At 52.5% G+C, this 21,998-nt stretch overlaps 1 protein-coding gene across 6 annotated transcripts in view; it reads left to right on the top strand.

Annotated features, from left to right (window-relative positions):
• Positions 1-21,998, top strand: part of NPHP4 (nephrocystin 4) — a 128,191-nt gene that overhangs the window by 20,634 nt on the left and 85,559 nt on the right. For all 6 annotated transcript variants that reach the window (XM_075906451.1, XM_075906450.1, XM_075906448.1 and 3 more), the window contains 3 exons: positions 5,725-5,897; positions 6,867-6,931; positions 10,309-10,464. In XM_075906451.1, coding sequence (XP_075762566.1) covers positions 5,725-5,897; positions 6,867-6,931; positions 10,309-10,464 — 394 coding nt within the window. The remainder of the gene's footprint in view (positions 1-5,724; positions 5,898-6,866; positions 6,932-10,308; positions 10,465-21,998) is intronic.

Genomic DNA, 21,998 nt, shown 5'->3' with positions numbered 1-21,998 from the left:
GCTGCCCGGGGCCCCGCAAAATGGTCATCTGCCCCTGGTTATGGATAAAGCCCTACAGTCCCGTGGGCTCTGCCCCGCAGCCACAGGGAGTCCCCGAGACCTCCACAGACAGGTGCAGGGCTCACGTCCTGCTGTTCTCTCCCCAGCACCAGGGCTTTGGACAGCAGTGGGGCCCACCCCAGCGGACAGTCCTGCGTGGGTGGGAGGGGAAGGTGGGGGCATGTCAGTGGCTCTGTCTGTCACCACCTAACAGTGGTAGCTGATGCCGTGGGAGTGGATGAGGTCACCTAAGGTGCAAGTTCTGGGGGACAGGAGGAGATCCAGGGAGCCAGGAGAGGAGGAGACGCTGCGACATAGTGGTGGGGGGCTGTCTGCTCTGTAACCCGGGGTCCCCCTGCGCTGTGCTGTGTGATTCCCACGGACTCACCCACATGTGCATTGGTCCAGACACCTAGTCCCGGCCTGAGCAGAGAACAAGGCTCTTCTCCAGGGAGAGACAAAGGGAGGGAGGAGGAGACGGACACCAGGTGTCGGGGGAAGGATCAGTTGCTGGCTGGGAACCATGAAGGGAACAACCTAAGCTGAGGACTGAGGGTCAGGGGGAGAGGGAAGGGGGCGCTGGACCCCCTAACCTCAGGGGTCTGAGGCATCCTGGCCTTGACTCCTGTAGCCACGTCACGTCTGGGCTGTATCCTGGGGAAGCAATAACCCCTCTAGTCTACTGGCTGGGGGCGTCTGTTCTTGCTGCTACGAGGCTGCAGGATCGAGGGGATCCCCGACTGTGCCGTAAAGCGGTGACCACGGAGGCAGGAGGAGACGCCAGGGGTCTGAGGGTCACTGTCATTCTGGGAAATGCAGACTTAGTCCGGCTGCGGAAGCGAGAGGCCCCCAGTCCATGCGACAGCTCTCTCAGGCAGACACCTTCAGTCTTGGGCTCCCCTCTCCTCCCGGCCTGTAACACCAGTGACACTGCCGGCTGAGGAGAGCCCTCGGTCAACGCCTGCTGAAGGAGGGGAACAAAATGGAGGTTGTTTGGGAGCTGACCAAGTTGCCCATTACCGTTAGCAGCTGCAGGACTTTGCTCTAGTGCACAGGTCCCTGGTGCCTGTGGGGGAGCGGCTGCAGGGGGGCCACCCAGAGGAACGGGGAGGGGACACACAGGAGCACCTCATTTAGCAACTCAAATTTTGGTGGCTGCAAGGGAGGTGGGGTGGGCCGTGCACCTCCCGAATGTGACCTTAAGTCACCTGTGCTCTTGTGCAGCACTTTGGATGCTGGGACGGTACCCCGCTGAGGAGAAATCTCCATGGCGTATTTCACTGCTGCCAGTGGCCGCCTCTGTGTGTGCCGGGGTGTGAAGTGGCCGCCTGACCAAAAGAGCAGGGCTGACATGCAGGAGTGAAGGAGTGTTGCAAAACAAACAATATGAAAGGGGAAGGCTGCTGTGCTGTTGACACAGGGTCCGATGGGTCACTGGGTTATTCTGTTTGCTTAAGGAAAAAAATGGCTTCCTTCTTAAATTGTATCTTTAGTCACAAGCAGGAGCCGGGCTAATGATGCCTACCAGGCGAGGCGAGGCGAGCAAACACCTGCCATTCAAGAGGTCAGACATCTGCAAGGAAGTTAACTGCCGATTGCGGACCGCCTCAGAGAATGCATGTCCTCTGGGGCACACCTTAGATTATCAAATGATTTATAAATCTATTTATCCTGCCATGGAGTGCAACTGTCAGACATAGATAAGCAATGATGGCAAGGTGAATTAAAATATCACCTATTCGGTCACCAGAATGAATCCTTCACAGAGAATTTGCAGAGCCTGATTTGAATTTTCCAATCATGGGATCCTAGCTGATGAATACAAATTCCATATTTTGGCATTGATTTAATTATTTCCCCCTAGGAGAACCGATCAGCTCTTGGGTATAATGGTTGCTAAGTGGTCTCGGTAAACAGTTACAATTCTGTTCCCTTTCTGGAAGCATCACTGTTTCTAGCTAAAATAAAGCGCTGACAAAGAGCGGTGCACACGTGGACCCCCGCCCCTAGATGCGGGATGCGTTTCTGAATTGAGTGAACAACGTGCACGTTACAAATGCAACGAGGTACAAAAGACTCACAGAAATAAACACATACGAGTGATGTCTGATTTGTAATGAGGGGACTTGATTCACAGCTGAGGGACATTTAATTGGCTTCCATTGTATCAGATCTATGGCTGTGTCTACACTGGCATCCCTTCCGGAAAAGGGATGCTAATGTAGCACTTTGGAATAGGCAAATCTGCGGGGGATTTAAATATCCCCCGCGGTATTTGCATTAACATGGCTGCCGCTTTTTTCCGGGTTGGAGATAAACCGGAGAAAAGCGCCAGTCTAGACATGATTCTCCGGAAAATAAACCCTTTTCCGGAGAATTTCTTATTCCTACTTGAAAGTCTAGACTGGCGCTTTTCTCCGGCTTATCTCCAAGCTGGAAAAAAGCGGCAGCCATGTTAATGCAAATACCATGGGGGATATTTAAATCCCCCGTGGATTTGCCTATTCCAAAGTCTACATTAGCATCCCTTTTCCGGAAAGGGGTGCCAATGTAGACACAGCCTAAGTGTGTACACAATGCCAATAAGCAGAGCTGAACCCGGGACCTCTGGAGCTTAGTGCATGGCTACGTCTAGACTGGCATGATTTTCCGGAAATGCTTTTAACGGAAAAGTTTTTCGTTAAAAGCATTTTCGGAAAAGAGCATCTAGATTGGCATGGACACTTTTCCGCAAAAGCACTTTTTGCGGAAAAGCGTCCATGGCCAATCTAGACGCGCTTTTGCGCAAAAAAGCCCCGATTGCCATTTTTGCGATCAGGGCTTTTTTGCGCAAAACAAATCTGAGCTGTCTACACTGGCCCTTTTGCACAAAAGGGACTTTTGCCCGAACGGGAGCAGCATAGTATTTCCGCAAGAAGCACTGATTTCTTACAGTAGGAAGTCAGTGCTTTTGTGGAAATTCAAGCAGCCAGTGTAGACAGCTGGCAAGTTTTTCCGGAAAAGCGTCTGATTTTCCAGAAAAACTGGCCAGTCTAGACACAGCCCGTGAGTCTCTGCAGCTGAAGCTAGAAGCCAGCAGGCTCTCAGCTAAGGCCACAGAGGAAACTCCTCCTCTCTTTCTGTGGCCATGTCCACACTAGGAAACTATTTCAAAATTACTAAATTCGACTTAACTCCTGATTTAACAAATTTGAAATAGCATGTCCTCGCCACAGGGAAGCCTTGAAATGAGTTCGAGGCCGGCTCTGTTAAAGTGGACGTGCTACCTTGACTTAGAGCACCAGGAAGCTCTGGGGAGTCATTAGTCTGAAGTACTCTGGGAAGTTGTTATTTCAAAATAGCGGCACCGGAGTGTCCGCCTGACTGTTATTTTGAAATAACTATTTTGGAATTAGCGTTATTCCCCGAGGAAAGCGGGAGCACAGATTTCAAGTTAAGTGGCCTATTATTGTGAAATAATAATGATTGTGAAACGGGCTTGGTAGTGTGGACACGCCACGTATAAACTCGACTAAAAGGGAGTTATTTTGAAATACAGCCCTGGCCCTAGGACTTGACGTGGTCTAAGTACCACTCCTGGGGACAGTGCCCCACCTCCAGAAAGGATGTGGGTTACACGCATATTTGTGAACCGTGCTCATTTTGTCTCCCCTTTGGGGATTCAGGGCCCGTTTCCACAAGGTAATTCTTTTAATCACTCCAGAGCAGATCAGGAGTCACTCCACTGTAAACAAGGGGAGAAGGAAGCCCTCAGTTCTGAAGTTGTGTCTCCCAGGCTCTTCTCTGACACCGATTGCCCTTTGTCGATGTACTAGCCTAAGAACTGGGCAACCTAACTCCCTTGGAGAACGCCAAAGGAGGGAAAAAGCTCCACGTGTGGTAGCGCATGGATCACAAGGTGACCCTGACTTGGGAAGGAGTTGCTACTTTATAGGAGAGGGGCATGTTAGTAACACTTTTATTAGCATTTAGGGACAATGGTAAACTTGATTAACTACTTGCCCATTCTTTGCAGGCCAAAGCACAGTTCTTTCTGGGCCCCGCCACTTGTCAGCAGTTAGTGGTCATTATGTCGTCGTTTTGCTGTAACAGTTAATAGAATAACGATTTATTTCTCGGGGCTGATGTTTTAATGCCTTTCTCTGTTATCCCTCCCTGACAGCCAGTGATTGCTGCAGCTGTTTTCTCTGGGGCACCAGGAGAATGACTGGTTAATAGAAGGATTAACTGGGCTTTCAGCCGCCCCCTTTCCCTCTTGACTCTCAGGTCCAGACTATACTGTTGAGCCTCACGGACAATTCGTTTCCACATCAGTGCAGGTGAAGGTCATGACAGGCCTTCGATTTTTTCCAGTCCCTTTGCTTTTTCAGCCTCAAGCTCACAATAGGCTCATCAGGTCAATTGAAACCTTTGAACCGTACTTCTATGGAATTTGCAGCTTAAGAATAACGGATCCTTATTGGCTGGGAAACTGGGCCACTGTCACGACGCTCTTCGTTCTCGGGGTTTGTGACATTTACTCGCGTTAGCCCTAAATGTCTCCATTTGTGTTGGTGAATTTGTGTTGGTACGTGGCCGAGGCAGGGCTGTTCCTAGCTGCCCTTCCCATGGGACAGTTCTGGAGCAGAGACGCACACAGATCACTTCTCCCCCGGAACGTACTGGGCTGGATTGGGCAGCCTCAGTGGTACCGTTCTTGGACCCACAAGCTGGGCCGTCCCGGCAGTTCAGGGGAATGCCCACCTAAGGAGGGAAATTTGCTCCCCACTGGGTCTTTGACGGCTGCTATTTCTACACCTGATGGTGCTTTCATCTGGAATGGTCTCCCTTCTCCCCTCTGTGCATGAGGCCTGGCTCCATAGCAGCCCGATGGTCCCCGAAGGAGTGGGATGAGAAGCGAAGTACATGGCTGTTTAGGGCTTTTAAAAGCAGAGGTGGGATGACTTAGCTGGGGTTGGTCCTGCTTTCAGCAGGGGGTTGGACTCGATGACTCCTGAGGTCCCTGCCAGCCTTGGGATTCTGTGGTTGTAGCAGGAGTGGTCTTATCATCCAAGTCAGAGTATGGGTGGAGAATGGCATGTTGTGATCTCCAAAGGCCCTTGTCCGATGGACCATCTGTAGCTCGTGGACCACCTGCAGGGTCTTTCTCCAGTGAGGCATATTTGCAGTAGCCCAGACACACGCTGGCTCGATGCTGGATCCCGTGGAGAGGTGTGGGAGGGACTTTCCAGTAAGGCGATAATAGGCACAGAGCGCAGATTTCTCTCCCCGGCTCAGCTCCAAGGGGAGTTCTCCGTCAGAGGGAATCAATCCGACCCGAAGGTTCCACTTTTTGATGATCACAGAGGCAGGCAAACGGTGCCAGGCCTTGCACAGGCGTAAGAAGGCTCAGCCCCGTTGGCAAACAGGCCCCAAGAACTCTCCGCTTTCTAGTAGGATCTCTCTTAAAAATGTTCCCCGGTGGCCTAGTGTGTGAGTGTGGAAGGGTTACGGTTAGTGATCCTCCCAGGCCTTGGGAGCCACCGGCCATTATGTCCCAGATTGCTGTGTTTCGCTCTCGGGATGTTTCTCTGCATGTTCACTTTGGCTGTACCTGGACGTGCTCTCCAGCTGTAACATGCATTAAGCTGCTAACAGCTGTTCCCCTCAGGCTTAAAATCTGCCCTGTGCTTTCCTCCTCCCCAGACTCTTTACTTCCACACATCTTTAAACCACCCCAGCATCGTTGCCGTGGTGGAAGTGGTGGCGGCAGCCAAGACGCGAGAGGGGACGCACCAGGATCTGACGTGCGGGTTTGGAATTCTGCACCTGTTCAACAGCAAGTCAGAGCCAACAGACATGGCCACGACAGACAGAGGGTAGGTGCTGCCGGCTGCCACAGGAACAAGGAGACGCTCCCCCACTCCCAGACCTGCTTTCGCTTCCTTACATATCCCCCCACTAAGTGGTAGGCAGGACTACCTTTCCAGGTGGCTGCTTCCCTTTGCATGCCTCAGAAAAGGGCAACAGAAATAATGAGGGGTTTGGAACAGCTGCCATATGAGGAGAGATTCATACAACTGGGACTTTTCAGCTTGGAAAAGAGAAGACTAAGGTCGATTGAAAGGTCGATAAAACCATGGCTGGTGTGGAGAAAGTAAATAAGGAAGAGTGATTTACTTGCTCCCATAACACAAGAACTAGGGGTCACCAAATGAAATGAATAGGTAGCAGGTTTAAAACAAACAAAAAGAAGTATTTCTTCAGTCAACCTGTGGAACTCCTTGCCAGAGGATGTTGTGAAGACCAAGACTATAACAGGGTTCAAAAAAGAGCTAGATAAATTCACGGGGGACAGGTCCATCCATGGCTGTTAGTCAAGATGGGCAGGGAAGGTGTCTGTAGCTTCTGTTTGTCAGAGGCTGGGAATGGGCGACAGGGGAAGGATCACTTGATGATTCCCCGTTCTGTTCACTCCTGGGGCACCTGGCACTGGCCACTGTCGGAGGACAGGACACTGGGCAGGATGGACCTTTGGTTGGACTTATTCTCAGTGTTCTTATGTTCTTATGGTGACATTGTCAGGCTCCCTGTGACACCTGTTAGTCCCTGGAAACCCTCCCTGTTTTGAGAATCGTCCCCATCAGCAATGGCGGGGGCGGGTGGGGGGGTGGGTAAGAGCCAGGGTCTATCTATATCCTGGCATCTCAGTAAGCTGCTGTCCTCTCTTGCTGGCCAAGAGTCGATGTGATGGGGACAGGGGCTGGCTATGTCCTGAGCCACAGACCCACTGTGGGAAATTCGTTCTGGACTGTAATCATATAAAATGCGCTTCCCTTTAACTCTAGGCTCAAGCTGTATCATGGGACGCCGCGAGCGCTCCTGCACCCGCTCCTGCAGGACCCGATCGAACGTAAGAACCTACAGAACTCCTTGCTACCGGAGCGGCGGGTATAAGCGGTGGGGGCAGGCGTTGCCTTCCCAAACCGCCAGGCATAGGTCCGCCCACTCTCCCCCCCCAGAACGCCTGCTGTAGGCGCATGGGGTAGAGTGTTGCTGCCTCCAGCACCCGCCCTCCCCCTGCTCCGGGGCCGCAGAGGCTGGTGCCACGTGCCCTCCTCTGTCCCCGTGGTGCTAACGGCAGGGCCTAAGCAGAAGGGGTGGGGCTAGGAGTGGGTCTGGGGATCCCACGCCTGCTCCTTTGTCTGCGGGCGGGACAGGGGCGGGGCTAGGGGCTCCCACGCCTGCACCTTTGTCTGGGGGCGGGGCTAGGGGCGGGGCTAGGGATGGGTCTGGAGCTCCCACGCCCGCTCCTTTGTCTGGGGGTGGGGGTGGGACTAGGGGCAGGGCTGGGATCTCCCATGGCCGCTCCTTCGTCCGCTGGAGGCGGCGTGGGCTGGTTTCTGTGTTAGCGTGCCACACGTCCGGCTGCCCAGCCGCCCCAAACGGAGCCGAAGTGAAGCCAGCCGAGAAGGGGGCTGGTGGTTGCTGGGAGATGCCCCGGTGCAGTGTGCCAGGCTGTTCAAGCCCAGGGTCCATAGTTGCTCATGGGCAGTTGGGTTGGCAGCCACTAGGGCTCTTTGTCATCGCCATGGCTACCGGCAGCCTCATCTACAACATGGCTGCCAATGGCTGTTGCTTGTGCAGGGGCCTGGTGCTGGGGTGTCAGGGGGAGAGGGCTCGATTCCTGCTGCAGCCGTCACCTCCCAGGAGCACATGCCCGCGGTCTGGCCCTGATCCGGCAAAGACTCCCACTCGGGCTCAGCTGAGCGCCTGGGGGTTGTCCTGGTGGCTCTGCTCGACGGGAATAAAGCTAACCATGGCTGTGAGTCTCTGCAGGGTCAGGCCCTGGGACTGTACGCTCTTCAGGGCCTGGAGTCTGCAGGCAGCGTCTTGTGCAGCACCAGGAACGTGGGCAGTTCCCAGAGGATTCCCCAACCAGGTCTCCCTCTGACCTGTAACCCTGCACCATAGCGGCTCCCCAGGAGCGTATGGGGAGTTCTCTTCCTGCACCACATCCACAGCACAGGCGGAAGAGTGGGCACCGAGCTATGGTCTGAGTCTCTCTCTCCTGCCTGGCAGTGGGCAGCCTTCGCGACAGAGACACTGAGGTGAGCCACCCCATTAATTACGTTGGAAAGGACCAGACTGAAAACAAGGAATCCTGGAACTGACAGGACCTCGCGAGGTTATCGAGTCCAGTGCCCTGTCCTCATGGCAGGGCCAAGCACCGGCCAGACCCTCCCTGCCAGCTGTTTGTCTCGCGAAGGAAGAAGGAAGGGTTCTTTTTCCTTTGCCTGGGAAATGGGCTCGCGATCTGTGCTTTCTAGGCTACGTGCCGGTGATTCCCACTTCTGTGCGCGACAGGGCTAGGTGACCGTAGCAGAGCTTAGCTCTCAAGCCCAGTCTGGCTGGCTGTACAGGCCGGGGGCACAGAGAGCCGGGCAATGAATGGAAGAAGGTGCCTCTGTGGATCCTGGCAAGGAACGCTGACGCAGCAGTTCCACACAAACAGGCTTCAATTATTCATAGAGCTGTATTGATTGAACACTGCCCACAGGCGTGCACCGCGCATTATAAAATATTAAACACAAGAGCCAGCTGCCTTGCAAAGCCTGGAGCAAGGACCTTGTTCCTGTAGGTGCTGCTTTCCTGCAGGTCGGGACTGAACGTGCTAGATGAACTGGAGCAAAGCTGAGCCGCAGCAGATTGTCCCGAGAACCGGTCGGATCATCCCAGACGAGGAAGCGGGATGGAGAAGCAGCTGCACTGTCGCCAGTTTTGCTTTCAGAAGCTACTTTTTTCACCAGATGTTTGCAGAGATGAGGAGTCCAATCCAGTGCCCACTGGAGTCCGTGGAAGGAGCTTCATTGTATTTCTGCCTCCTGGCATGCTAGTCAGACCCATGCTTTCTCTTCCCAATGTCAGGGCTCCAGGGGGGTTTACAGCACTGGGATATTGGCGATGACAGCGTGGCTCCAATGTCTGCTGCTGGAACCCGGGGAAAACATATTCACATAATCAAAACAGGTTAAGCCAGGGGCAATTTTTTAAATTTTGCAAAACCTTGCTTGGTAGGCTTTTATTTTGCAGATTTAAACGGGTATTTGGTTCTTGGTCCCATTTTGCTGAACCTACACCATGTGGGAACCAATGTGGATTTGAATATGTGGCTATGGTTTTGGCCCATCTCTAAACTGACCATACGGAAAAATATTCTGAGCAGTTTTAGCAAATTTCAGCTAACTTATTCTACAGTTTGCTCAAAGGAAATGAGCGAGGGTGTGGATTTAAAGTTGCTTTCAACAACAAAATGCAACTGAAAGAAAACTTAGTGGAACAGCAATCAAGCCTAAGCTACTAAGACTTGTTAGATTTGTTTCCCTCAATTTTGCCTAGGACACAGTCTCTCAAAATGATCTTCCACAATGACCTATTTTCTTTCCTAGCAAGGAAAACCAGACTCCCTAAACTAGCAAACAAAGCCAATACCTGCCCATTAATGCAGGGACTAAGGACATGTCTTCACTAAATGGAAGATTACTGCTGCCACGATCAATCTTCCAGAGTTTGATTTAGCAGGTCTAGTTAAGATCCGCTAAATCGAACTTGGAGGGTGCTCTCATTGGCGGACAGTTGTGATGTTACGGAATAACGAGCCCCAAATCAGCTCTGTGCAGCCCCAGTTCTTTTCTGAAGGGGACTCAGATGCTGGTCGTTTGAAGATACGTCTCACTGCAGACTTGCATAAAGCACACAAGATTACGGAGCCACCTAAACAAGAGCATTGAGTGGCAGGGCTGTTGAAGAAGAGACGGGTTTTTCTTCTAACGTCTCCACAGCTGAGTGAGAGTAGAACCAAGTCATTCTGAGTTGCTTAATCATAATCCTCCAGAGTCCGTGCATTGTTTTCGCTCACCATGAAGTTGCAGGGGGATGAGCTGTAAACCCAGACCTCTTAAAGCTAAGCGTGAAAAGGCTCCATATTAATTAATGAAGAAAAGCGACTTTTTAAAGGCAGGGTGGCGGGTTCGAGTCCTGGGTCCCCTCCCCCCCAAACCACCCCATGGGCAGGTGGGATAAAGGGCGTCTTGAGAGCAAGGCGGTGGGGCGGGTTCCAGCGTGGCCTAGGGGATGGGGTGTTCGCCTGGGGAGGGCAGGATGGCGGGTTTCATTGCTGCTAAAGCGGGCCTGTTTGATACCGCCATTTGATCTGTCTCCAGCGGGTGGCATCACAGTGAGTTGGTCTCTGTGTGTTTTCAATATTGCACCATGTTTTCTCCTCTTTAGAGAATAAATACATGACGGTGGTAGAGAACACTCACCTCCAGTACACCCTGCGGCGGCACCCGCCCCTCGAGGCCACGTACCACCTCTTCCCTGAAAACACGCTGGTGTCTGGGCTGGAGAAGATCCCTGGCTTGCTACCAACACATAGGGAAACAAGTAAGGGTTCCTTTCATCCTGATTCCTGCACGTGCAAGTCACACCACAGGGCAGGACGGTGGCCCCAAGCAAGGTGCTCGCGAGTTGCTCTGGACTCTGCCCACTTGTCTGTCTGTGGGCACTTGGATTGGTATGGCCCGGGCTGCGGCTGCAGCTGGGTCCTCTCTTACCGACAGAGCCAAGCCTGTGAGCTCTCTAAGGCCCCAGGCCACCCCCACCAGTCAGTAATTGCGGGAGGGAGGAGGGAGCCCTGAACCACACACCTGCCAGCGTGACCATTGCAGGACGGGAAGCGAGGAGCCAACCACGGGTCGGGCGAGGGACGGTGGGGATGGCGAGGAGGGAGGGGGTGCTGAAGAGCACTGGGGAGGGGTCATTGCAGAACAGCTGGTGCGCAGAATGCACAGTCCGGCACAAAAGTATTTCTAGAGGGAGCCTGATTCTCCCGGCCACTGCCCCGTCACAAAGTGGGACCAGCTCCATGGAGGCCAATGGGCTCATGCTGTTGTGAGCCAAAGGAGAGACAGAGCTCCCCTCCCCCAGTTTAAGTTTACCCCCATCGTTTAGGGCCGGTTTGTGGGCCGAGCCAAACGCACCGGCTGCTTCTCAGGACAATGCCATTGGTGTGGTCTGGCACCAGCTATGGGGCACAAGAAAGGCCTGGCCCCAGGGGCGTCCGGTGGCTTAGGCGAGGGACACTGCCAGCCTGGCCCCACCGCACGCCGCCCCCTGCGTGCCTACTGTAGGTGTTCTGGGGGCGGAGTGTGGCTGCCCCAAAGGCTCGCCTGCCCTGTGCTCCTGGCTGGGGAGGCTGGAACCATCTCCTCCCCTCCCCAGTGCTCCGGGAGCCGTGCTGCGTGTACCCTCCCCTTCCTCTCTACTCCTTCCCAGAGGTCCAGGGAGTCTGGGGAGCACTGGGCACACTGCCCTGCCCCCTCCTCTTCCCATGGGGGCGGGGCCTCGGCAGAGGGGGCGGGGCTGTAGGTGGGGCTAGGGCACCTGGAGGAATGGGAGCCACGCAGAAGGCAAAAGGGAGAGCAGCAGGGAAACTGGATCGTTTTCCCCACCCCAGGACTGATACTTTCAGGGGAAGCGGAAGCGTAGTGAGCTGGACAGGTCAGGCCGGTGCTGTTACACACAGAGGAGTGTTTTCCAGGGGCTCGTTCCAAGACTGCGCTCGTCAGGGTGTTTCCAATGGGAAGACAAAAACAACGAGGAGTCCCGGGGCACCTTGGAGGCCAACAGATTCATTAGGGCACAAGCTTTTGTGGGTAAAAGCCACTCCCTCAGATGCCTGGATTTCCAGGCCACTGTGGCCTTATTAGACAGACATTTGCTTTCCTCCCCTCCCCCAGTGCCGACTAGATGCAGGCCGGCCTACCGTGAGGCGCAGCGTGCGCTGTCGCTGGGACAGTGCCAGTCGTTGGGGCTGCCAGCGAGAGAGCTGGCCACTAAAACACTGTGCTCGCCCGTGCAGGAAGCACCGCGACACCTCATCTGAGAAATAAACAGGAGGAGCAGGATTCCCATCCGCGCGCTCTCAGTGGCCAGCTGAGGCTACGTCGACCCTGCAGTGTTATTTCGGAAGAAGCTATTCTGGAATAGTGATTCCGAAATAGCTTATTTTGAAATAGCACGTCTACACTGCAGGGAAGCCTCAAAAGGAGTCCGAGGCCGGCTTCCCTAATGGAGACGTGCTCTCTCGATTTAGAGCCCCAGGAAGAATACTCAGAATGGCCCTAGTGGGGGCTATTTCGGAATAGAGGCTGTGTAGACTCCCTATTGCTGTTATTTTGGAATAGGCATTATTCTTTGTAGAATGAGGTTTACAGAAGCCAGAACAAGCCATCTGTTATTTCGAAATAGCGGAATTGCTGTGTGGATGCTCACATAGTTATTCCGATATAACTCTGATGTGTATCATAGAATCCTAGGACTGGAAGGGACCTCGAGAGGTCATCAAGTCCAGTCCCCTGCCCTCACGGCAGGACCAAATACTGCCTAGACCATCCCTGATAGACATTTATCTAACCTACTCCTAAATATCTCCAGAGATGGAGATTCCACAACCTCCCTGGGCAATTTATTCCAATGTCTTGCCTACCCTGACAGGAAGTTTTTCCTAATGTCCAACCTAAACCTCCCTTGCTGCAGTTTAAGCCCATTGCTTCTTGTTCTATCCTCAGAGGCCAAGATGAACAAGTTTTCTCCCTCCTCTGTATGACACCCTTTTAGATACCTGAAAACGGCTCTCATGTCCCCCCTCAATCTTCTCTTTTCTAAACTAAACAAGCCCAATTCTTTCAGCCTTCCTTCATAGGTCATGTTCTCTAGACCTTTCATCATTCTTGTTGCTCTTCTCTGGACCTTCTCCAATTTCTCCACATCTTTCTTGAAATGGGGTGCCCAGAACTGGACACAATACTCCAACTGAGGCCTAACCAGCGCAGAGTAGAGTGGAAGAATGACTTCTCGTGTCTTGCTCACCACACACCTGTTAGACACCCCCAAGTGAGAATCCCAGAGGCTCGTCTCTTGGCTGAGGTGTAGCCGGCCCTGTCATGTGCTAAAAAACCCACTTGTGGACTGGTCGGTGGTACCTGTGCCTCAGTAGCCATTGTCCTGTGCCCGGTGGATGTTTCCTCCGGTTTCTTATGGGCGCTAAATGCAGGGCGCAATGCTGGGTCACGGTGTGTTTTGCTGCTCTGAAAGCAGTCGCTCTGAGGACAGAGTGTTTTTCGATGCCCTTGCCCAGAGAGGAGGCGGTTCGGGAGCTCTCCCGTGTAACGTGGCAAGCTACAGAGCAGCCGGGAAGTGTTTGTTATCCCTGCCACGGATCACGGAAGCTTGGACCGTCCCTGGATATATCTGTGGGGGGGAGCCCACTGTCCCCCCCAGTGTGCTGCTTCTTTTGGGAGGACAGTGGGGTTTGCTACCTCTCCCATGGATAGGCCAAGAAAGGCAGCCAAAAGAACGGCCAGACCGGGTCAGACCTTTTTTGACACACTTCATGAGTCCCACCAGCTACTGTCTGAGACCCGAGCCCTCTGCTCAGCGCCTCCTGTCTGCCCCCGGTGTGGGTCAGTGTCCCGGCAGCCTGGCTCTGTTAGACTCTCCTGCCCACTACAGCCGTGGGCCACACGGGCTGGGACAGGGAATGTAACCCTGGTCTCTCATTCGTCACTGACCCCATACGGGGCGGGGAAGTGGGACTTTGTACGGCCCTATCTCTGCCCTGTCTGCTCTCCGCCTCCCCACCTCCCCCCGGGCAGACCAACCCTTACGTGGCCCAGGCAGGGGATGGTGCCATGTAGGCAGCTGAGTCCTCCTGCCCTGTAGGAAGGGTTGTGGGTGGAGAACCACATTAGCGAGCTTGGGGTGGGTAATTCAGGCCAGTTTCAGAGCCCTTGCTCTTCCCGCTGCCAGGCGAGAGGCTAACGCCGCCCACGCGGGTTCAAATGTGGGTGCCGATTTCCTTTCTCCTTTTCATGCCCCTGGAATCTCAGCAGAGACGGGAGCGACTGACAGCTGGTGCCCTCCCCCGATGCAGACAGGCAGCCCTGCTTCCTGCCGGAGCTGGTTTCCTGCTCCGGCTCCCCGGCTGCAGGGCACATTAGCTCTGCTTGGGCGGTGGCAGAAGAGCCTGCCAGCACACAGCACAATCAATTATTCACATCTCACTGCTGCAGCGCAGCCGCGGCGAGCCAGTCGAGACGCTGCGCTCGTATTTTAGAGTGGGCCGAATGTCGGAACGGCTCAGGCGGAGCGTACGAACCAACGGCTGCGTGAGCTGCAGGTGCCTGTGCTAGTTTGAATGGGCCACGTGATGTTATTGGATGGTGAATGACACAGGGAAATCATTGGCCAAAAAAGACCTTGTGGCTTACAGCGTGCCTGAGTGCCTCATGATGTTACAGCAAGATCCTGTTTATTGCTAGACACTAAAGCCATGTCCTTTATTGCCCGGCCTCCTTTCAGACGGGCGCTTTACCTGGCGTGTTGATCCAAGTGTTGTTAGTGACAATAGCACTGGGTGTGACTATCTACGCAGGAGAGGTTGTTTTGCATCTGTCCCTTCCTTATGGAAATAGCTCTGATAACTACTGGGACAATTCAGGCAAATGAAATTGCAGAATGAGGCCCGTGGGGAAAAGGCACCTTAGAGATTAATGTCCAGAGGTGTTTAGTTTTAATTTAGGGCTGTGCATCTGGCTTTTGTAGACCTGTCCTGACTGACACAATTACAGAACAGAGAAGGGAAGAACAACCAGGAGGGGTCAGACCAAGGGTCCATCTAGCTCAGTGTCCTGTCTGCTGACAGTGGCCAATGGCAGGTGCCTCAGGGGTAGGATCACTTGATGATTCCCTATTCTGTTCACTCCCTCTGTTGCCCATTCCCAGCCTCTGACACACAGAAGTCAGGGACAGCATTCCTGCCCAGCCTGGCTAATGGACTTAACCTCCATGAATTTATCTAGCTCTTTTTTGAACGCAGTTATAGTCCTGGCCTTCTGGCGAGGAGTTCCACGAGTTGACTGTGTGCTGTGTGAGGAAAAACTTCCTTTTGTTTGTTTGTTCATTTGGTGACCCTAGTGCTGGTGTTAGGACAAGGAGGCAGCATAGAGACAGACCGGTTGCTAGGCTGGGACCTGGAGTGGAAATGTACACCCAAAGAGGTCTCACCGGGGAGGGGGCTCAAAGTAGGACTGGAGCAGCCAGTCACTGTGCGGAAGATTGATGGCTGGAGCTGAGGACGGAAGCCAGGTGGCTGTCAGGGAAAGACTGAGGACACGCCTCTTTGGTGTTAGCTTCCTGAAAAGCCAGCAAAGAAAATAAAGCAAACCGCTCTGCCTCTTCTTTAAATGTGGGGTGTGGGAGGGAAGAGAGAACAACAATAGGAGCAGATCAGTCTTGGGAAGTTTTTGAGAGAGCAACGGGAGAGGCAAAAGCTCAGCTGTCCATGTGAGTCAATCCTGTGACTTGCTATCATCACGTATTACAGCCCATTAATACTGCAGAGTCAAGAGGCATAAATCTATTTCACAGAACATGCTGTTCAGAAGCCAAAAAAAGCCCGTCCACGGCCTAAACATAGAGCAGCCCCAGACGTAGCATCCATATGACAGCTTGTGAGCCCGCTGTGCCAAGGCCTCAGGTGCCCGTCTGGGAATGACTCGCCGGCTGGCATCTGTCTGCCCCCCGGAGAGAATGGCAGCACGGGGGAGTGCTGGATAAATGGCCTCACACTGGGCTAATCTCAGCTCTGGTGAGTCATCTCTGGAGTCATGAGGATGTGTCTGTCTCCATGTGTTTTAAATGATAGCGCAGAGACCTCTAGGTGAAGCTCCGGGAAAAGGAAAAGCAAGTGCCCTTGTGGATTTGACATGAAGTGACAATTCTTTGAATGTATGTCGCACTGTTCATCAGAGAATACAAAGCTCTTGACAGATATTCACCAACTGAGACTCAGTGTCTCCGTGAAATAAGGCTCATTTTGAGCCGGGTAAACTGAGGCATTAGCACATTAGATAAGTGATGTGATTGTTGATGGTGTCTTGGTGCGTCAGTAGCAGAGGAGGAGGGAGGGCCCAGCATTCACAGTCCCCTGCTTTCACCTCTTGACATGTTCCCTCCTCCATCAACCTATCACATCACATAATGAATTGTCACCCCCATGTCGCATGGAGTCTTTAAGTCAACATGTGGCCTTTACAGAGACAGCTCATGGGGCGGTGCTTGAGGGCCTTTGGCGCTGCGGCAAGGCACATAAATAATAGTAACGAAGAGAGTAAATGAGGAATTTGGTCGAAAGGGGATTGACTGTAGAATAAATTGCCCTGAGACCAGACGGAAGCAAAGAGTGTAAATTGCTGGAAACGCATCTCAGTTTGTTCTGGAGAAGGGATGAAGAAAGTGGCAACAGGAATTAAGGTGACAGAGAATAAAGGGCTCTCAGGGACTGCCAGCCATTCCTCCCCTTTCCGTAAGTTATCTCACTTAGAACCTTAACCATCCGCCCGGAGCTGAATGAGCTCGACCATTTGACAACGAGCCCTGGAAGCTGGATTCGGTTACTCTCAAATAGTGACAGTAGCCGTGAAATATGTAGCTTAAAAGCCTTCGTAATTTCAGAGAACCCCCATCGCGAAGCTGTGACGAGAATGAATTGTTCTTTTGGGGGGAAAAAAAGAAAAAAGAACCCCTATCTGGTAGTGGAAAGCTCACCCTAAGCTCCCAAAAGCGCACGCATATTAATCAGCGCTAATCTGAAACCTGGGGAACGTCCAGCGACCAGCAAAACCGCATCAGTGGAAACGGCGACTTCGCTTATTTTAAAATGCTTTCCAGATAGCACCCTCGTTTCCTGGTTGCATGCCCCATTGGGCGTTTACACTGGCCTGGCTAACAGGACCATGGGGTCGCTGTCCACACCTGGGATTTCAAAGGATAATTTCTTCCAAGTGTCTGATCTGCCCAGTTGGTGCAATTAACCATTGGAGCAGCTTGGATTGCTGTGGAATTTTCCATCACTGGCTGTCTTTAAGCCAAGACTTGTCTTCTTAAAAGATCTGCCTTAGCTCTATCAGAAATGATAGGTTTGATGCAGAAATTAGTGGGTGAGGTTCTTTGGCCTATGTTGTGAAGGCAGCATGATCATAAATGTTGCTTTGGGTGTCATCATCTACAAATTGTGCTTGTGAAAACTACTCTACTGGCTACTTCCTCTTATGGTTAAAAAAAAAAAAAAGTTTCCTAATGTCTAATTTAAACTGTGCCTCTATAGTTTCTGACTCCTGTTGCCTCTCTTCAGTTATCCGGTTTCCTTGAGGTAAAATACCTTCGAGCTATAAATGTAATGCCAGCAGCTGCATCTTTTATCCTTAAAGGAGACACAGAATCTTTTCAATCTAGTGCCCTGTTTCGCTGATTGCTTCTCTTCTGGGGCACTGCGGTAGATGAGTGATGGACACTTCAATTAGTCCTTCAGTTAGAGGAGTCTTAGGACAGGTCTACAACTTGTATCCAAGTTCTCCTCTTGCCCAAAGCAATGCCATAAAGAAGGATATTTGGCCAGGGAAGTGGGATATGATTCGGATCCACGGAAGCCTAACTAATCCCTATCCATGCGTTTTCAGTGCTCTGCATTCAGCAGTGGCTTGGTGGCTAAGCCCATGTGATTCGGAAAAACTACGGGATAAGGACAAGATCATCAGGTCTTCAGGGGTGTCTTTGCTTAGAAGGCCCTTCTAATAACAACGCCCCTAGAGGCCTCTCTTTGATAAGATGCTCTGTCCTCAGACGCTGTGAGCTCTCCAGAGCAAAGGAGCCCCTGCAAGAGCCACACGTGGGGCTGGACAACGAGGTAGTTACAATAACACAGGGCAGGAGATGCCAGGTTGCCTGGCGAGTGCATTAGCCATGGCTAATAAAGAGCCAGTAATCTGAAAAGCGGGGGTAGGGCCACTCTCCGGCCCGCCTGGCTCTACAGGCTATGCTTTCCCACTCTCTCCCCTTGCTCCTGGCTCTTACTAGCAGGAGCCACACGTTTTCCCGCCTCTTCAGACTGTTCCCTGGATTCATAACCCCCGTGGAGCTCCGCCTCCCACTGCAGCACGTCGGCCCCCTCTGGTGGCAGACACGGGGAACTGTGGTTTGGGCGTGACAGGTACACAGCGTCAGGGATATTTATAAACATCTGGCTTCAGAATAAAGGCACAGGTTGGACCTCCCTGGTCCTATATCCTTAGGATCTGGCTGGTCCCAGATGAGGGATTTTCTGGCCCCCTGCTGCCACTGCTCCCCGCTCTGCCACCCCACCAGGCTTCCTGGCTCCATCCCCCTGCAGAAGCATGCCGGGTTCGCCCCCGCGTCCCTCAGTGTGCCAGGGCGCTCTGATCCTGCTGGACCACGGCTGTTGCCAGACCAGAGAGTCTGGGTTTAGAGAGCTGCAACCTGCAGCAGTGTTATTGCCAAATAGCCCCCCAATACACAAGCATGAAGCTGTTTGTCCTGCCTATTCCCTGTCAGTTCTTCACTTCCAGTTACTTAATCCCTTCTAAAAACCCGAACGGCATTACGAAAGCAGGCCAGCGATTCCTTGCTGTGTGGTCGTCAAGAAAAGCTTTGTCCTGAAAAGTTAAGTTCTTTCTGCCACTCTCCCCTCCCTGCCTTAAGCAAAAGAACAGAGCAATAAATCCCGCCTGGAAGCTGGACAGAAAAGAACAGGGTGGCTGAAATTGGTTCAAAATGGGCAGTTTAGACAAAGCGCACCCTGTAATTTGATAGACTGAATCTTCAGATAACAGCGTAGATGAATCCGGTAAGGTGTATTTGGTTTCTCAAATTGAATTAAGGCTGATTCTAACTTCACTAGCACTGATTTGCTATGAACTCCCTCGTTCCTTACCGCTCCCGCAGCTCTGCCTAACCACTGCTCTATCCCTGACACGCTGTGTTATTGAGTGCTATTGTCAGGCACTTTATAGATTCCAGGGTTTGCTTTTAAGTTCCTCAGGTAGGTTTGTTAATGCTCAGCCGCGAGTCGTGCGGAGGAGGATGAAATCTTATTCAGGGGCTTTTCTGTGGAAAAACGCTCCTAAGGATGAGGTTCCTTCCTCTTTAGTTTTCCCCAAACTTGCAGCCCACCCCAATTCCTGCCAGGTGGAAGATCGACAGCCTCAGCCGCAATCAGCAAGGTAGCTTGCTTAGCCTTGTATTTTTAGGACAGGAGGAAATAGCTCAGCTCTGATGAAAATAAAACGGATGGGGTTCAGAATACTTCTTGGATGGGCAACACATGGGTAACACTCACCTTGGGCTAAACTGTACAGATTCTCCCCTAGAACTTGTGGGCACTGGAGGTTGGAAGGAGCAAGGACTGTGCAGTCCAGCTCTCTTGGGGCAACAAAGGGATGTTTCTATGAGGCTGAAAACAGAATCGGCGATAGTGGGGAAATGGTTCCCCGCGAGGGACTCTGTAGAGCTGAGATCCGTGGAACCATGCCAGCATAAATGGCTCCCTGTTTATCCGTTAGCATGTTTAATCGATCAGTGATCTCTGAATATCTCAACGTGCATGAAACCCGGGTATGTTTGCTTCGAGCAGGGGAGAGGAGCCTTTTTTGGGTTGGGAGCCACTGACCCACAGGAAAATCAGTCAGGGCCCCATAGAAGTGAGAAGCAAAAACAAACAAAGAACCCCCCAAAAACCCTCACTGACATCGTCCCCTACTGAGGAGAAAGACACGTCCCACATTTCCCTCACACACCAGAGCCTAGTAATATAAGAACATAAGAGCAGCCATACTGGGTCAGACCAAAGGTCCATGTAGCCCAGTGTCCTGTCTGCTGACAGTGGCCAATACCAGATGCCCCAGAGGGAGGGATCACAACAGGTAATCCTCACATGATTCCTCCCCTGTCTCCCACCTCCAGACAAACAGAGGCTAGGGACACCATTCTTGCTTATCTTGGCTAATAGCCATTGATGGACCTAACCTCCTAGTTTTCACAACATCTTCTGGCAAGGAGTTCCACAGGTTGACTGTGTGCTGAGTGAAGAAAAACTTCCTTTGGATTGTTTTAAACCTGCTGCCTATCAATTTCATTTGGTGACGCCTAATTCTTATATTATGGGAACAAGTAAACAACTTTTCCATATTCACTTTTTCCACGCCAGTCATAATTTTATAAACCTCTATCATATCCCCCCTTCATCTCCTTTTTTTTTAGCTGAAAAGTCCAAGTCTTTTTAATCACTCTTCATATGGGACCCATTCCAAACCCCTCATCATTTTTGTTGCCCTTCTCTGAACCTTTGGCTAGATTTTGCATGCTCCAGCCCCACGATGGGTTGGCAGGAGGGCGGCTGTGAAGCACCTGTGTGGACTCCCCAATGCTGGGATGGGGGACCCTGAGTTTCATGAGCCAGAGCCAGGGGCTGCATCCATCCCCCAGGACTCGGAAAGGGCATGGTTGTAATTGTCTGTGCTAGGGTCTGTTGGTGCCATTTTTAAGCATTTCTTCTCTATAGCTTCATCTTTTTATGCCCTTTCTGTGGCCCTCAGTCCAACCGGTGCCTTTCACCGTCAGCGAGCCTCGCCTGGCTCTGCCCATCCTCAGAGTGCAGCCGAAACAGGAGAGTATGGGGCGGGGATGAGAGGTGGGTGGCCCAGTGGGGTTCCACCTGCGACCCTGTGGCCTCCCGACTGCCCCTCCTCCCCCACGTGCCTCTTGCACACTGGGGCACCGGAGCCCTGCACTTCCTTCCCCTTCCCCTTCCCTCTCCTTCCCAGCATTTTCCGAGCACCGCCAGTCACTTGATTTGTGCTCCGCCCTGCTGCTCCGCCTCCCTCGTTCCCTCCCAGAGCCAGAATGCTGCGGCCAGCTGATTGGCGGTGTTCCAGCTCTGGGAGGGAGGGGGAGGAGCGGGGATGGAGTGCCAGTCTGGCAATTTGTGCCTCCTTCGAAAGTGCTGAGAGGGAGGGGAAAGAGCAGGAAGCGCAGAGCTCCGGTGCATGTGGTGGAGGGGGCAGCCAGGGGGCCTGCAGGCCACAGGTAGAGTCCCAATGGGCCGCAGGTTACCCACCACCAGTATGGGGTCACTCCATTTCAATTTTCTTTCCAAGCCTTGCCTTGCCAAACTCGGTGCCTCTGCGGCTGTCCCTTGGAGCGGTGCAGAGCAGTGGAGCTGGGTTCATCTTTTCTGGCATTTCCCGTCCGGCAGGCCTGCTACATGGAATGTCATTCTGTACAGCAGAGTAGCCGCTGGTCTGGGTTATTGAAGCACGTGCGCGCTTCCTGTCCAAAGGACTCCGGTGCGATCCCTTCCGCTGCTGCCACTGGTGAAGTTGAGGGGATCGGTCGCTGTAATTCTCACAGGGTGTCTTACACGTCCACCGCTTCAGTGCTCCTGCCTCAGAACGCTCGGAGGAGACTTTTTATTAAACGTGGAGCGGCGAGCAGTGCCGGTCTGGATTCATCGAGCGGGCCTTAGCCTCGTGAGTCCAGCCTCTCTACTAATGTAGTTGAACAGTTATCTTGGGCTGAAGACATCTCTCCAGTGCCATTAGGTATGTCTGCACTAGCTCGTTAATTAGAGCTAGGTAGGCAAATCAGGCAACCGGAGTTGCAAATGAAGCCCAGGATTTAAATATCCTGGGCTTTATTTGCACATTCCCATCCGGCCGCCATTTTTAAAAACCCCTTCGTTCGAATGAACTGCCCACGGCTACACGCGGCAGTTTAAAGTTAAGCCGAACTAAGTCCTTAGTTTGGATTAACTGTTACATCTCATTCCACGAGGAGTAACAGTTAATCTGAACTAAGGACTTAGTTCAGATTAACTTTAAACTGCTGCGTGTAACCGCGGGCAGTTAGTTCGTACTAAGGGGGATTTAAAAATGGCAGCCAGATGGGAACATGCAAATAAAGCCCGGGATATTTAAATCCCGGGCTTCATTTGCAACTCCGGTTGCCTGATTTGCCTACCTAGCTCGAATTAACGAGCTAGTGTACACATACCCATAGTGACT

This window comes from Pelodiscus sinensis, chromosome 23, assembly GCF_049634645.1.
Source record: "Pelodiscus sinensis isolate JC-2024 chromosome 23, ASM4963464v1, whole genome shotgun sequence".
Classification (NCBI taxonomy): Eukaryota; Metazoa; Chordata; order Testudines; family Trionychidae; genus Pelodiscus; species Pelodiscus sinensis.
Note: the sequence above shows the minus strand (reverse complement) of the source record. Positions and strands in the feature narration are given on the sequence as shown.